This window comes from Pseudonaja textilis, chromosome 3, assembly GCF_049901715.1.
Source record: "Pseudonaja textilis isolate UNSWEBS1 chromosome 3, rPseTex1.2, whole genome shotgun sequence".
NCBI lineage: Eukaryota > Metazoa > Chordata > Lepidosauria > Squamata > Elapidae > Pseudonaja > Pseudonaja textilis.
The window spans coordinates 66,410,199-66,428,327 of NC_141992.1; the positions used below are offsets into that span (position 1 = coordinate 66,410,199).

General features: G+C 36.7%; 1 protein-coding gene across 7 annotated transcripts in view; it reads left to right on the forward strand.

Moving 5' to 3' along the window:
- LRRC7 (leucine rich repeat containing 7) overlaps positions 1-18,129 on the forward strand; it is a 194,984-nt gene that overhangs the window by 167,803 nt on the left and 9,052 nt on the right. For all 7 annotated transcript variants that reach the window (XR_015742889.1, XM_026700110.2, XM_026700109.2 and 4 more), the window contains 5 exons: positions 3,218-3,367; positions 7,076-7,195; positions 9,941-10,156; positions 12,260-12,352; positions 14,673-14,747. Coding sequence is in view for 6 of the 7 variants with exons in the window: in XM_026700110.2 (XP_026555895.1) it covers positions 3,218-3,367; positions 7,076-7,195; positions 9,941-10,156; positions 12,260-12,352; positions 14,673-14,747 (654 nt within the window). In the remaining variant the exon portion in view is untranslated. The remainder of the gene's footprint in view (positions 1-3,217; positions 3,368-7,075; positions 7,196-9,940; positions 10,157-12,259; positions 12,353-14,672; positions 14,748-18,129) is intronic.

Genomic DNA, 18,129 nt, shown 5'->3' on the forward strand with positions numbered 1-18,129 from the left:
CTGTCAATCCTAAATCTGAATGCTAGGGAAAAGCAAAGGAAAAAGAATTGGCTCTAGCAAGCTGTGAACATTATTCTTTGGTTAGTTTGTTTTATTTTTCTTTTAATGTACGTATGAATGAATATAATTTGGCATTTCTGTTTCTTTTAAAAAGAAGAGATATTGCTATATTAGACATTAGACATTAGATAGAAGGCTTTTAGCAGTGCTTTTAATTTCTATGTGATGCTGTCATCCTGGGTACATGTCTAGAGGTTAGTGGTTAAGGGGAGGAATGCACTGAATCCTCACCGGAATTGTGGATATTTGCACCTAGGCCCTTCCTCTATCTATCTATCAAGGGCCTTGACCAGAGATGTTATTCAGCAGGTTCTGACCAGTTCTGGGGAACCGGCAGCGGAAATATTTAGTAGTTCGGAGAACCAGCAAATACCACCTCTGACTGGCCCCGCCCCCATTTATTCTCTGTCTCTTGAGTCCCAGCTGATTGGCTGGGTCTCCTTTTGTTGCCCTGCACAGGAGAACGGAGCTGAAAAGCAGGTTAGCGGGATGGGGAGCAGAGGTGGTATTCAGCAGGTTCTGACCAGTTCTGGAGAACCGGTAGTGGAAATTTTGAGTAGTTCAGAGAACTGGCAAATACCATCTCTGACTGGCCCCGCCCCCATTCTCTGTCTCCCAGCTGATTGGCTGGGTCTTCTTTTGTTGCCCTGCACAGGAGAACAGAGCTGAAAAGCAGGTTAGTGGGGTGGGGAGGGAATGGGGATTTTGCAGTATCCTTCCCCTGCCATGCCTACCAAGCCACAGAACCGGTAGTAAAAAAAATTGACACCCTCCCCCCCCGCCTTGACACAGATTCATCTTGTGCATCAGTTGCACTCAATCCTAGATTGGAAGACCCTTTGGATACGGGTAGTCCTCAATATACAGCTGTTCGTTCAGAGACTGTTCAAAGTTGCAATAGCATTGAAAAAAGTGACTTATGATCAGTTTTCACGCTTACAACCAGTTTTTACACAACCATTGCAGCATCTCCACGGTCATGTAGTCGAACTTCAGGTACTTGACAACTGGCATGTATTTATGAAAATTGCCTTGTCCTGGAGTCATGCGATCATCATTTGTAACCCACCCATCTGGCTTCTAACAAGCAAAGTTAATGTGGGCAGCCAGATTTGCTAACAACTACATGACTTACTTAACAACTGCAGTGATTTATTTAATAACTGTGGCAACAAAGGTTGTAAAATGGGGCACAACTCATTTAACAACTGCCTTGCTTAAGAACAGAAATTTTGGACTCAATAGTAGTTGTTAGTGGAGGACTACCTGTAATCCTGCCCTAATCACCTGACAAATAGACTAATCCAAAATATTGGACATGGGACTGCTTATACATACTTTAAATAAATAAAAACATATGTACATATATACATAGCATTGGAAACTTACAGCTGGTCCAGGATGCAGCAGTACATGCAGAGATGGACCGCTTTCTGGAGTTATACTGGCTACCAGGTGAACTGGCTTCAGGGATTGCCTAAGGAGACCAAGAAAGATGCAGCTGCTTTAAAGAGCTGCCAATACATGTTAGATAAGCACCTCCTCATAGTCCAAATCACCTTTTCTTCTCAATACTACTAGGCATACCTTTCCTAAGGTACTAAGGCACTAAGATAACATTAGCATTTGATTATATTTCAGCTGTCAGACAAGAATTCTCTTATGTGTCAGCATTTCTGCCTATTACTATTTAGTACAGGTAGTCCTTGACTTATGACTGGTCACTTAGCAACTGTTTGAAGTTATGATGGACCACACCAGGAGTACCTACGACCCAGAGTCAAAGTTGCCACTCCACGTGCATGTGATCACAGTTTGGGCACTCAGCAACTGGCCCTCCTTTATGGCTGTTTGCCACATCCTAAGGTCACATGACCACAGAGGTGGTATTCAGCAGATTCTGACCAGTTCTGGAGAACCAGTAGTGGAAATTTTGAGCAGTTTGGAGAACCAGTAAATACCACCTCTGACCAGAGATTTTACAGTATCCTTCCCCTTCCAGGCCCACCAAGCCACTCCCACAGAACCGGTAGTAAAATTTTTTGAATCCCACTACTGCATGACTGCATTTTTCAATAGTTGTGTTGAAAACCAGCATTTCTGGTTTTTGGCAAAACCAGCCATAGTGAATCATTGGTTTGCTTAATGATCACAGTGTTCACTTATCAACCTCAGTGTTTGCTTAATGACTGTAGGCATCACTTAATGACTGTGGTAGTCACTAAACAACACTGCAAAAAAAGGTTGTAAAATCAGGTTGGTAATGTGGGTGGCTAATTTATGACCAGCACGATTTATGACTGTGATGACCTCCATTATAATAATTAGAGGATTATCTGCATAGGAATATGTTAAACCAGTGTCATCTGTTTGGAGACCTAATGGGAATGGAGTAAGTTAGGATCTCTGTCATTTGTCTAAATTAGATTCTAGGTAATATATAATGCATAATCTCTTGCCAGTATGTATTTGTCATACTTGACACAGTAATAATATACTGTACATTCCAATATATAGCAGTATGTTGAGTAAAATCAATTTTAAGATACAGCTTGTGAGCAAGTTTAATAAATGTTGTCTTGTGTTCTGTGTGAAATTCAATTCTTGAGATTAATGAGCAACTAATATCTCAGCTGTGAAAAATTCAAATATCCAGCCTCATCATATTTTGGTGTGGTTAAGCATATTCACAAACAAGTATTATTTTATTTGCCTTTAAAACTTTTTTCTTCCCCCAAATTTGGTGTTCAATTTTTCTTTCTCAGAGCGCTTGGGACCTCCTGCATTTTCTTTCCAATTTATTTAGTTTCTGAGATGATACATGATATTTTATTGTAAAGAGGTAAATAAAGCACCTCAGTGTTTCCTTCCTCACAAAGTTAACTTGGTTTTGTATATTAACTATGATTTAGAGACCATTGGTATGAAGTTTGCTTTTTTATGTCAGTGTCTTTTTATGGTACTGTAACCATTTTATGTACAACTAGCACTCTCTGTGCTTCTGTCTTACAGTGCATGCATAAATAAGCTCCTTATTTCTTGGTATTGTTTGTTTGCTTTAATTGAGACTATGTCAAAATCATATATGTGCAGTATGTTTTCTGAATAAGCATGTGTGTTCATATCTCGTCACGTGATTGTTATTTCCTCTACTCAGACTGCTGCTTATAAACACAACACTGTTAACCTTGGCATGCTGCGCTCTGGAGGTTTGTCAGCAATGCATGCGGGCAGAAGCATGACATTAAACTTGCAGACTAAATCTAAATTTGAAAGCCAAATGCATCAAGAGCTACCTCTACCGAAAGTAAGTATGAGATAGCTTTCACATATCAAAGTCTCCATAATAAATACTCCTCCATACCATCTCCCGTTTTAGCTCATTTCTATTATTCATGCTTGTATCCCAAAAGCGACCCCAAAAGTGAAGTTAAACCTAATTTGCCCCTGTGACCTCTCTTCTTCTCCAAGTAATTTGGCTCACCACATCTTTGTCATGCTGCTTTCTGCTCTTCTCTTGCAGACTGATGTACAGAACTCCATATGTTAACCAGAAAGATCAAAGAGTTATGTATGTTTCATGTTGTCAATGTTTAGCGATGTCAGGGGCATTAGTACCACTCAGATACCTAAAGTTACTACCAAAGGTTCATTACAAATTCATTTAATTTAAGGTAGCATTTCAGTATTCAAAATCTACAGACACTAGATTCCTGATTAAGAGTAGCTTACAACTTTAACTCAAGAGAAATGTCAGATGTATGTCCTGCTCACATCTTTTACTGTATTTGTGTGTTTCTGTATGTAAACTGTTGTAGAGTTAGCTATATGTTGCATCTAAGCCCATGTGTATTTAAAAATCCAGATGGGTTATAACCCACAACATTTTACAGAAAGTTCTGAATAAAGTTCAAATTCATTCAGTCAGTTTCTTTGGCAGAAAGAAATAGGCTCCTGATTTTGTAAGTGGTATTCTAAAATATATAAGATTCAAAATACTTTTCACTTGTTCAAGTTAAATGCGCACAAATGGGCAGAAGATGTTCTGAACAGAGGATATGAATTAACTAAACCAAATTATAAAGTATTCTTTTGTACCTGTATCCTAACACTGGACAAAATTATGCAAGTAATGGGACTTACATCATGATATTGCAATGCACATTTTGATCCTTATCCACTTTGCATCACTGCAGTTACTTATATTGATCCCTCTTTTTGTGCTTTCTAGAATTAGCAACATTAATAATATACTTTCATTTTATTTCTTTTCTTTTTTAAAGAACCACCTGTTGTCAGCAGGTGCATGGTTTGTTCTCTCTCAGTGTATGAAAGGGGGTTGGACATCACTGAAACAAGCTAGTGGGTCTTGGCTTTGAAATAACTATAATACTTCGATTTTCCCCATTGATATATATATCCTCTTTTTTATCATTGAGCTGATTTTGCATTTCTACCTATGAACTTGAAATTGGAATAATTGTTCCTTAAATTTAACTGTTTTGTGTAGTTTTCATGTAATGTGATTCTGACATCTTAGTATGATTATCTACTATTAATGGAAAATATTAATCAAATTGTAACTTAAGACCATGCCATGTAAGAATGCATATATCTCATTACAAGCTCTTGTTTACCCACTTAAAATGAAATTGGATGTAGTTATTCCTAAATACAGTCACTGATTCATGCCAGACTGTATTGCTTAAGGCATGTTCCCAAACATACAGTAAGATCTTCTAGAATAATGGCATAGGATTTGCTTTGGATTAGAACTTTACTAGAATCTTTACAGGATTTGACTAATTTATGATTCCTGTCCCCACCTTGAAAGTATAAAATATGTGCATATTTATTTGCCTTGGCCTAGTAAGTCTGATAATGCCAAGAATATTTATAACAAAAGAAAGGAAATAAGTGAGTTATTAAAAAGCATTTGATTGCTTCTTTACAAGCAATCAAAATATGCATAATAAGATGTTTTGGTAAAACTATGAGTAGTTTAAACTAATCATTAATTTCAATCGTCTGTTGATCTTCCTGTGAACTGGACATTCCTTGATTAAAAAGTTCATTTAATAAAATGGCAATCAAGTCTCCATGTAAAATTCTCTAATGAAAATTTATTCATTAAAGATTCATTAAAATTAGGAAAAATTTAAAGGCATTTTTAAAAAGTATTACAAAATTTTCAAACTAAAGCAGTTGTATCTTTTCAAGGTTCATTTGGTTGGCAGTTTCTACCAACGTGTAGTTTCTTAATTAAATATTTTACAAAGAATGCCTGGGAGACTTTTTTTCTGATATGTAAAATTCTACTGCAAAAAAAAGTTTGACTCTGGTAAAGTTCATTCAGTTCTTTTATGAAGTTTTTAATCAGGAGTATATGATTATTTTTCCTTTGATTATTTTATCATTCTGAACTTTATGTTTTCATATAGACAAATGCAGTAAAAGGTCAGTATATCTGACTCCAAATGCTTTTATTTTCTGGACATTAGAAACATTATACTATATTACAGTAACAGTATTAAGGTTCTGCAAGATGGTTGTTTCCTTGGTACATCTAAAATTAATAACTCAATCTTTAAATACAGAAATTATTCAGTATCATAATGGATGTCATATAATCTTTTTTTCTAAAATTCTTCCTCTACTTAAACCGGTCCTTTCATATTTTTAACATAAAAGTTACTATGGGACCACAAAGATTATATTGTTATGGTAGTCCACAGCTTACAAGTTTTCATTTAGTGACCAAAGTTACAACTGAAAAAAGTGATTTAATGACCATTTGTCAGGTTTCCAAGTGATGAAATCCATTTAAAAAGAAAAATGCAAAGTCCATCTTCAAAAAGATTTATTTAGGAAAGAATCAAATTGGCAAAGTCCATGGTAATTCTGGATCTGACACAACCTGGAATTACCCCACAATATTACAAGTTAGAAACAACGCCCATAAGTCACATTGTCCAATAGAAGTAATTTAATGTTGCTTGATGTCATAAATCTCCACCTCAAGGGACCTCAGCAAGAACAGCTCATTTCCCATGGGAAGAAAGATCACCTAGCCAAAGCATCTCTCTTTATCTCCATTCCTCCCCCCTTAGGAAGCCCGAAACCCTTCCCCCCATGGCTACCACAGAGAAAGCAAGAAAAAGAATATATACTAAGACTAACTAAAATGGCTACACTTATGTCAATTTTGCACTTGACACCATTTTTCACAGTTACGACCTTTACAGCATCCCCGGGGTCATGTGATCAAAATTGAGATGCTTGTCAACTGATTCATATTTATGACCGTTGTTGCATCCCAAGGTCATGCGATAACCTTTTGCAAACTTCTGACAAGAAAAATTAATGGGGAAGCCATATTCTCTTATCAATCAAATTACTAACTTATCAACTGCAGTGATTCACTTAACAATTGAGGCAAGAGAGATCATAAAATCAGGCAAAACTCACTTAAAAATGTCTCATTTAACAAATTTTGGTTCAGTTGTGATCATAAGCTGAAGACTACCTGTTTAATCCTTATTTACTTATTCATTCATTCATTCATTTATCTGTCACCAAGCTCATTGATACAGTGACATTGGGCATCTTAAAATAATTATAGTTGCATTCTAACATTAAATTTTGGATGGGAGAAAGAATGTGATCATTTTTTTACATTTGGATAGTATGAATGCCTGTTATAAAGTATTTAGAAATAGAAGCCAAGCCTTTTATCTTAAACATATGTAAACAGTGGTAATAGTGTGATATTGGAACCTTTTACATATTCTTTGGAAGTCCATTAAGGTCTTTGTCCAATTTTTAGCAACCTATAAAAGTACATTATCTTTAATACATGTATCTAAGTTCATATATATTGATATTTATGTGTGTGCATAATTAGTAAACTCCAAGATATGTATTGTGTCTACACAGTTATAAAGTAACTGTTAGTAAATCAAAAAGAGGTGCTTGCATTGCTCTGACTAAATAATTATCAATATTTTAAAAATAGACCCCATCACAACAAAGCAGCATTTTAGACAATGGACAGGAAGATATTTCTTCTGGCAACCAATGGAATCCATATCCCCTTGGAAGGCGAGATGTACCACCAGAAACTGTCGCTAAAAAGGTAACATATATCACAAACAATGAATGCTGAAATTATAAAAATGTATTAACTTAATCTGATACTTGCCAGTGATCTCAAAGTTAAATATGAGAATCTAGGAACTGATTATAGTATCATGAGCTTTCTCCACTGCACATTTTTCAGTTGGATTTAAACATGGTTAAATATTATATTGTCACTTGCATTAATTCCATCTTGGCCATGGTTTGAAATTAGAATTCAACATGGTGAATGAATTCAAATTAAAGCGTTTAACATTAATCGTAGTCCTGATACAATAACCACACTAAGCTAAATCTGTAACATTTGTTACAAGAAAGCAATATGATAACTAATTTAGGTGGCTTGAAGAGTACACTGGATAAATTGTTAAGAAAATATCTGTCAAAGACCAATCACGTCACCCGGGGTGGGATTCAAATTTCTTAACAACTGGTTATGTGGGCATGGCATAATTTGTGGGTGTGGCTTGGTGGTCATGTGACTGGGTGGTCATGGCTTGTTTGTTAATATTTATGTAAATATTTATTTTTTTATAAAAAAAAGAGCAACTTTTACCTAAAATCAGGCAAAGCAGGCAGGCAGATTGAGTTGCTCCCAGAATCACAGATTCACTTAGAGATCTACCAATCTGCTACCTGAGTCTGCCTCATAAAATTTGCTTGCAAGCAAACTCATAAAATTTGTTAGTAAGCAAACTCACAAAATGAATTCACAATACACCATTATGTAAATATTGATTTTTTTTTTAATTAAAAAGGGGCAACTTTTATCCAAAATCAGGCAAAGTAGGCAGGCAGATTGAGTTGCTCCCAGAATCACAGATTCACTTAGAGATCTATCATTCTGCAATTTGCTATCTGAGTCTGCACTGAAAATAGAAGCTTCAGTCCTAAGGAAGGTTCAGCTCTGCTTTTAGATTAGCTAGAAAGCAAGAAATCCAAGGATTTCTTGCTTTCTAGCTAATCTAAATCTCCTGGCACAGCTGATAGTCGGAACAGCTGATGGTCAGAAAATAAAAGGAAAAATAGCAACTTACCAAAAATTAGGCTAACACAGGTGAGTTGGATGGCGGGGATGCCAGGTAAGGAGTGAATGGGCGGGGAGTGGAGGGAGGTGCCAGCCAGTTGTGCAATTTTCCGGTTCTCCAAACTGGGCAGAATCATAACAACCAGTTCTATAGAACTGGGCCGACCAGGTAGAATCCCACCCCTGATGTCACCACATTAGGAATAACATGTCTCCAACTAGAAGTTGCAAGGGAACAGTAATAGGATAATTTCCTGCTTTCAAGGAATGACTTTGAGAAAAAGATGCTGGAAGATGATGGGTCTGGCCTAATCATAATACATATTCCTGTGTATGGATGTGAAATGGGAAGGTACATTTAAAGAAAGGGATTTGGAAAGAAAGCTCGTGATTTATTTCATCCTTTTCTAATTTCATAACTAATCATAATCATGATTACTAGCATTTACATTTTTATTTATGCTGTTTATTAATTTATTAGTCCCATGACATAATCTATTCAATACAATATTTGTTATACTATTTGACAATAATTTGAAAAGTGGTGTCAATTAAAGAGTGCAAGTTTGCACATAGAATTATTTAGTAAAAGAATACAGACAGTATAAATAAGATCAGTGGAAACAATAAAAGGTATTCTTTCAATCAGACTATTTCACTTTGTTTTTCTGGGAAAAAAAAGGATTTTATATCATTTATTCAATAGATTCTATCAGGATATCTAAATTAAAGTAAAATAAAGATTTGCAAACAAATTATTAAACAGGTGAGAAAATGAATTGAAAAAATTATTTAGCATCCAATATTAGCAGAGCTTATCTCTTCTCATTGCATTTGACCCAGAGTAACTTATTTCTGCTTTACTAGCTAAAAATTTCAAATGTACAGATCATCCAACTTCAAAATCTTTTTAAAAAGTTAAACTTAGAATGCACACTCAGAACAAATTAAAATTCCTCGTAATTCAAATGTAAGCCAGATATCTTCCAGAATTTACATTATTCATAAATGGTACTCCAAGTTTTAAAATCAAAATTTAATAATAACCCTTTTATGTATTATTAATTATCTTTATAAAATTGTGATTTCCAGACTTGCAGCACCATATATGAATATTGCATGAAATAATTCATGAAAGGTAAAATGATCCTAATTGTATTGATATGTGTGATATACAGGTAGTCCTTGTTTACCAACTGCTTGTTCAGTATCTATCCAAAGTTAGAATGGCCCCAAAAGTAGATTTATGACCAATCTTTCAACTTGTAGACATTGCAGTATTCCTCACGCATTTATCACAATTCAGCCGCTTGGCAACTGGTGCATATTTACAATAGTCACATTTAGAATAGTCACAGCATCCCACAGTCATATGATCACCTTTTATGGCCTTCACAGCCGTTAATAGGGAAGCTGGCATGAAATTGCAAGTCACAGTCACATGATATCACACAAATATTTTCATGGAACAATGGTAAAAATATCAGTTTTCTTGAGGGGAAATGAACACAATACATTAGTAAAAACAGCTTCAAGTGTAGTTGAATTTTTTAAATGAATAAATGCATGACACTTTTTTTAATTATAGCTTTTTGCAACTAGAGTTAACACTTGACCTTTGAAGACTAAGATAAGATTTGTATTACTATAAAGTTTCATGTATTGCTTTTTGTGATTGTACATATTATTGGCCTAATGGATTGATATTATACACAGGCAGGTAGCCATATTCAGACTCTGATGGGATCACAAAGTCTACAGCATCGTAGTCGAGAGCAGCCATATGAGGGCAACATGAACAAAGTAACAATCCAGCAGTATCAGCCACCATTGCCAATACAGATTCCATCTCAGAGCTCTCGGGCACCACAAGCAGGGAGGTGTGTCATCCAAACTAAAGGGCAGAGGAGTATGGATGGTTATCCAGAACAGGTGAGTGTGTTGCAGAATACCATGTGGGTAAAAGAATTGTTAAAAGAATTTGAGGGAAGGTCAAAGTGATATATCACACAGAAGTTTCACACCAAGTATCTGGTTGAGGAAGCAACCTTTGTCTAGCTTTCTTTAACAAGAAATTCAAGGTTAGCACTGAACATTGTGCAAGCACAGTTTCTGAAAGTAATGTGTAAAACGCCTTCAGAAATCTAGAATATTATTTGCAATTCTGATAGGGTTTTGCACATTCCGAAGTAAATCCTCCAAACCAGCACTTCATTTAGTTCAGAAGATTGTTTTTTTCCCCCTGCGAATTGCTGAACCTCAAAAAAGAAAAACCCTGGAACAGGTTTTGAAATGCTTCATTAGGGAAAGGAATGTTCCAGAGTTTTAAGAATGTTGAGTTTTGTGCTTCCTTTGCTCTTAAAGGCTAAGAATTTTGTATTTCTCTACATTGTATGTAATTTTAGCTTTCATTAAAGAAATAAGGATGATTCAATTCAATTCAATCCTTTATTGTCAGAGTACAACATGTGTACAATGAGGTTGGCTGAGCCTCCCTTCGTGCACAATACAATTCACAGTGAAGACAGAAAATCCCTAACCTACTAGTAGTGAATCCTACTAACAAACACACAATCCTATTGTACTATGTGAACTTATTGCACATTGCACTGGCCCCGCAAGTCAGTCGTACTATGTTGTTGTAAGGTTATTTTCCATTCAGGAGTCTGACAACCCACGCATAAAAACTATTTTTCAGCCTGTTTGTGCAGTTGCCTATGCTTCTATATCTACTTCCCAATGGTAAGAGAATAAAGAAGTGCTAACCAGGGTGTGAGTCCTCCCTGATGATTTTCCTCACTCTTCTAAGGCAACGAGCCCTAGCAATGTCATCTAGTGATTTCAGGGGACAGCCCACGATATTGTGTGCTAGGCTCACCACCTTCTGTAGTGTCTTTCCATCGCAGCTATCAAGCCAGCATACCACACTGTAATGCAGTGAGTGAGGATGCTTTCTATTGTGGACCAGTAAAAGGAGGTTATCAGTTGTTGTTCCACTTTGTTTTTTCTCAAGGTCCTGAAAAAGTAGGCCTCTGTTGGGTCTTTCTGGCCATCTGGGTTGTGTTGATTTTCCAGGTGAGATCTTTACTGAGGTAGACTTCCAGGAATTTAAAGGAGGAAACTCTCTCCACACAGCCCCCCTCGATGTAAAGAGGGACAGGTTCCCCTCTCTTCTTCTGAAGTCTAACGACATCTCCTTTGTCTTGCTGATTTCAGGTGCAGGTTGTTTTGTAAGCACCAGATGGATAATTTTTGAACCTCCCCCCCATAAGCTGTTTCGTCTCCACATGTAATGAGACCCAGTATACATATACATACATACATACATATGTATATGTATATATGTGTGTATGTATGTATGTATGTATGTATGTATAGTATGAGATTCAGCTTGTTCGGTATTTTCCTACGTCATTATAGTTGTGCTTTTAAAGTTGTGCAGCGTTTGGCAGAATCTCATCTGTCATCATCAGGCTTCTGTATAGTATTCTGCCTGACGAACACTATACAGAAGCCTGATGATGGCAGATGAGATTCTGCCAAAACGTCTTACAACTTTAAAAGCACAACTATAATGACATGGGAAAATACCCGAACAAAGCTGAATACCATACATTTAAATACCCGCGAAAACTTAAGAAAAAAAAAATATATATATATATGGTATTCAGATCTGTTCGGGTATTTTCCCATGTCATTATACCCGAACAGAGCTGAATACCATACATATAAATACCCGCAAAAACTTAAGAATATATATATATATATAATCATCCTTATTTCTTTAATGAAAGCTAGAAATACATACAGTGTGGAGAAATACAGAAATCTTAGCCATCTCTCTCTCTCTCTCTCTCTCTCTCTCTCTTTCAATGCACAGAATTATTCTAGGAATAATATTTTCTGAAATGATGAATAAAGTCACCAAAATCAGTCTTACTAAAGTAATTACAGCACAATATTGAGTGCAGCACTTATACTTATTATCGGCATAATGCAAGAATACAGTCATAACTCTGTATCTTTTTTATATAGTTTTGTGTAAGGATAGAGAAGAATCCAGGACTTGGATTTAGTATCAGTGGAGGAATAAGCGGCCAAGGAAATCCATTCAAACCTTCTGATAAGGTAATAAATTGCATTTTCAAAAATTTGAGAGTTTTCAATAGCAATAGCACTTAAACTTATATACCGCTTTACAGCCCTCTCTAAGCAGTTTACAGAGTTAGTATATTGCCCCCAACAATTTGGGTCCTTATTTTACTCACCTCAAAAGGATGGAAGGCAGAATCAGCCTTCAGCCTGGTGAGATTTGAACTGCCAAATTGCAAGCAGGCAGCAGAAGTAGCCTGTGGTACTGCACTCTAACCACTGCGCCACCACAGCCCAATCTTTAATAGGCCATTTGGAATTTGAAACATACAACCCTTGGGTGAAATAATTAACTGCAATTTCTTTATGGTTAATCTGCCTTTAATAATTTCATATCTTTTCTTCGCAAATGTTTTTGGTTCTTTAACTATTGTCTTTCATTCAATTATGCATTTAGAATCTTTGCTGAAAGCAATGTTGCATACATACATGCAATACATATGCATTAACGCTTTTTGATGCATCTGTTAACATCGTATTAAGACAAGTGCTTGTATTTATCCACTAGCAGCATTTAAACAAATGGGAAGGTCCATATCATAATGTACATTCTTAGAGCAATGAGACAGTAATGAGATAAACAGAATTTTACTTTTTCTTATTATTTCAATATGTATTTTCAATTCCCATGAAACTTAGGAAACGTTTTTGTAGCATTTTTGGTTTATAAGAAAAATTTGGTCTGTTCTTTAGTAACATTGTACATGTCAAGCACAGGAAAATCAGAAAGTCCAGGCAGTTCAAATGAATATAAAGGTTTATTGCAGGAATCTGACCTACTAATTATGAGAGCAAATAGGCAGTAGATAAGAGTCAATAGAATTCAAGGTGGGCTGGACTTAGATCTCTTGTAGGCATGAAGGGACTCAAGACTGATGTTGCATTTGATGCCTACCTTGGGTTCAGCCTGGTCATCTCCTACAATATATTCAATACCGTGTTTCTCCAACAATACGACCCAATAGGAAGACCCAGCATGTTTTCTAGGCATAAAATGAAATTAAGCCCCTCCCCCCAAATTTAGGCCTATTTTAAAACATGCAAAATGGGGGGGAGGGTGGGGGGACTTGCCATTAGGAGTGCCCCGCGGGCAGCAATTCCTCGCCACCAGCTGCTCCTAATGGGCGATCATGGCAGAGCACGGAGAGCTCCCTACTCCTGCCAAGCACCTTTGTGGCAGACCCAAGACCTTCAGCGCCCGCTGCTGTTGATTTCCCTTCTGCCCATGCCGCCGCCGCATTTGGAGCTGCCACTTCCACGCTTGGAGCACCACTGCTGTTTGGAGCACCGCTGCCATTTGGAGCTGCCGCTTCTGCATTTGGAGCTGCCGCTGCGTTTGGAGCTGCCACTTCCATGCTTGGAGCGCTGCCGCTATTTGGAGCACCACCGCCATTTGGAGTGCTGCCACCACTCCAAACACGGTGGCAGCTCCAAATGTGGAAGTGGCAGCTCCAAACATGACGGCGGTGCTCCAAATGGTGGCGGCACTCCAAATGGCAGCGGCACTCCAAACACGGAAGCGGCAGCTCCAAACATGGCAGTGGTGCTCCAAATGGCGGCGGCACTCCAAATGGCAGTGGCACTACAAACACGGAAGTGACAGCTCCAAATGTGGCGGTGGAATGGGCAGAAGGGAAAGCAACAGCGGCGGGTGCCAAAGGTCTTGGGTCTGCAGCAAAGGTGTTTGGTGGGAGCTCTCTGTGCTTTGACATGATCACCTGTTAGGAGCGGCTGGTGGCGAGGCTGCCTGCAGGGCGCTCTAGATGAGGATGCAAGAGGGGGAATTGTCACCCCCGAAAAGACGGCCTAGCCATTTTTTCGGGGCTCAAAAAAATATAAGACCCGGCCTTATTTTATGAGAAACACAGTAGATATTGCCTGAAATTCTGTTTCTTCTGCATCTTAATTCAAGAATACAATTTAATATTAAAAAGATCTTTGCAGATACTGTTTGGTTTTATAGCAAAAGATACTATTCAGGTCAATATAGGAACTGCTAATATGATATAAATCTATAAGATTCATTTTGTGAGAGACTGAGAAAGATATTCCAACACAGAAAACATACACCTGTATGAGAGTTTCAGAGGTTGTGGCTTCCAATTCAATAAAATGACAGATTAACATGTATACCTGAACAACAGCTTTATAGCTTATGGAAAACTTACAAATCAGCAAAGAGATTGCTTACAACTATTGTAATGGTCATTAGTATTATGACAGTCACTGATTTAACCTGTACAGAAACCTTTAGTGAGCTCTCAGTTGTCTAATTTCTGTTGCTTTTGACTTGTAGGGTATCTTTGTTACTAGGGTTCAGCCTGATGGGCCAGCATCCAACCTGCTTCAGCCTGGTGATAAGATTATTCAGGTAAATGACAACTGTTATTTAATGAAAGCGTGGTTTTACTGCAGATATCCTTGCTCATCTACATGCTGTCATATTCCATATTTCTCTGCCTGCCCAAAATAAGTTTCAAGTGGTCTGAGACTGAGATTCAAGTGCTAAAGTGCTGATAGTCTGCACAGAATTGCTACTCTCACAAATAGACATGGATTTGTTGTTCGCCAAGTATGAAGAAGAGAGAGGAAGCAAGGTTGTTTGAAGTAGATAGTATGTTCTGAATAGAAATAGTCAATATTAACATGAAGTTTGCATAATATTTACCTAAGACCTATATTATTTACTTATAGAACTTGGTATTTTATTCCTGAATGTGAAGCTGGCTGAAGAGACACCTACGTATAACTTTTTTTAAAAAAAAAGCAGAATCAATGCAGGATTTAAAAACCTTTTTTTTTTGTATGTGTCTGTTGGCTGATGGTCCAGTAATAGAGCCAAATAATTTTTAGGAAGGGATTTGATTTATCCTATAAGCTACAATAATGTGATTCAATGTTAACAAACAAAAACAAAACCCTGGGAATCATATTAATTTTTATTTATTAGCTTATGTTATAAATATTTATGCTAGTACAGAGATAAATCTATTTTATTGGATTTTATTGTACCCAAAATACAACTACCTTCAAATTATGTACGGTAGTTCACTATTCTAAATAAAGGAAGAGATTTTGATTGTTTTCCCCCTTTCTTAAAACTTTTTGCCTACTTTTATTTTTCTGTTTATTGTTCTTCAGTATCACAGAACTGAAAAGTTTAAATAGTAATTTTTATAAAAAGAAAGAGAAAAAAAAGTTGTCCATTTACCTGATAGAATCTTTTCCTCATTAAACTGTAGAAGTCCAGTCTGCACTCAATATATTCTCTGTGGCAATAACCATTTCATAAGACATTTAAGTGCACACCCAATCTGTGATTTTATGCTTGCCAACAGAGTCCTGTGTCAGTTCCTCAAGGATTTGCACTATAAACGAACACCACTACCATCCTAATGTTAGATTACAATTTTATTTCAGTGTCAAGGGCATAGTACCATTCTGTATTCATTTCAGAAAAGAGATTCAGTGTGAATGTTTCTTAATCTGACTGGATCACTGACTCATAAAACTTGTCCCAAGAAATTGCTGCAAATTCTTATGCCTTTTAAGCATTTGTAGTAAATAACCAATTAATTAAAAAAACATTTCCAAATTAGGATTCTGGTATCTTCCATCATTTATACATTTTCAACTATGTAAAAGAATTGCCTTTTGTGTATTGAGATGGATAGCTGTCCGACATGCTTGCTAAACTAATGTGCTTTTATTTAAGCCAATTAGTCATTATTTCCAAAGCATGCATGTTTAAGCGTAACTACCCAATAAATCAATAAGATTTCTTTCCAGGTCAGCATACTGACAGCAATGATACTGTTGGATTTAACAGTACTTTTTCAAATAATGTGAGCTACATTCAGAAGGTAGAATATTCAAATTTGCAATGAATTCTTCAGATTTAGTAAAATACCAGCAAGACGACTATGGCTTATGATCATCAATTGCAACTTTGATGGACTGGAACAATAAGCTAATCATTTTATTGAAAATGTTGATAGACAAGCAGATTTCTATAGGATAAGTTTTGGAATACACTCTATCCAGATGTTTCACAGAAAGTATACGCAACCTAAGTCACTGATCTTATATCTACACATTGATGGTTATTGATATGGATCTGGTTCACTTTTATATGTGGCATGTCTCTTTGTCAGTGGAAACATTTTAAGGGAATAACAAAACTAAGCTTCTGTTGCACTTGCTTTTTAAACATGCTTAACATATATCCTCCACACTCATTCCCTTTTTTATTATTCAAATGCAGTCACTCTTTGAATCCTTCTTTTCCTTCACTTTGTCTCATTCATTCCCTTTCCCAGTTATTAGAGCAGTGTCCTATGTTGGCATCTACAGAGAAAAATAAATACATAAATCAATTTTAATAATTATGAGATACAAATTCATAATAAAAATAAACTATGAAAACCTCAAAACTTATTTTCTACATTTGTCTAAGTTATTTTAATATTACTAGCATTGTCATGTAATAATACATGTTAGGCTTAGGTAGGGAGGCATTTTGTGGCCTCTCAATTACTACTAGAGTGGATCTAGAAGTGGAAGAGACTAGAATTTATAGGTAAAGGGAAAATTAAGAGGTTGCAGGAAGAGGAAGAAGTTGTAGCTTAGGTTTTTCTACTCTGCTATTTTTTTCCTTGTGTTAGGCTACAGGATTTCTTGCATTCTTTGTATACCTAGTTTAATCCAAACTAAAGATAGATACAATTTTAGTTATAAAATGGGGATGATCAGTCTGTGAAGGACAGATGAATCAAAACTTTGCAAGAAGAACTTACTGTTTGTTCATGGTTGGTCAACCTTGATCTAACTTTGATTCTGCACGTGGTCTTTCTCTAAGGGAGCAGGTCTGTGATGTGAAGATTTTCCTGGCCTTCTGGCACTTGCTAGTAGCAGAGGTGGGGGCCCTGGCTAGGAGTTCCTTTACCCAGATTTGGCTGGTGTGCCAATTATTGGTCTTTTTGGACCCATTTAATATTGGATTGCCTTTTTAAGGTGACTTGGAAGCGAATACTTGTCCTATCTGTTTATTTGCTAGCTGGCAATTTAGCAGATTTAGCAATGTAATGGTTAGCCCTTCAAGATAGACCAGACTAGGCAACTAAAATCATGAAGATGAATATTACTTTTATTTTAAAGTTATAGTAATAGGTCCTTGCAAGTCTGAGTGTATCTCTCCCATCTCTTCCTTTACCTTGTGTGAACTAGGGAGGGGCCTGTGAGATGTTTACATGCATTAGACTTCTAGGCCACACTTGGGGATTTTGATTACCTCATGATTACCTTGGCAGTGACTCTTCGTCCTATCCCTCAAGGCCATATTCCCTCTCCTCTATATTAACAATAATGATAGTATTGGTACATTGCTATTTTAATTGCCTGCAGGTCCATTTCAAAGTGCTGGTTGTCATTGTTAAAACTCTCCATAGCTTGGCTCCTGGGTATTTACAGGATCATCTTCCTTAACAAGATTCAGCCCACCTTGTGCTACTTTTCTGGGAGGATATGCCAAGGGTTTCTATTGCATGAAAAGTGAGAAGAGTAGAACCTAAGGTCCTAAGGGAATAGAATGCCACTAATCTCTTTGCCTTTAGGAAGGCACTTAAGATCTTATTGTTCCATAGAGCACTTGAATGCTGGTGATGGAAAGGCAATTTGTTAGTTATCTAGCCACAGTTATGAAGTGATGCAAAGCAAAAGGCTATTTTATTTTTACCTACAGCATCATCACAATA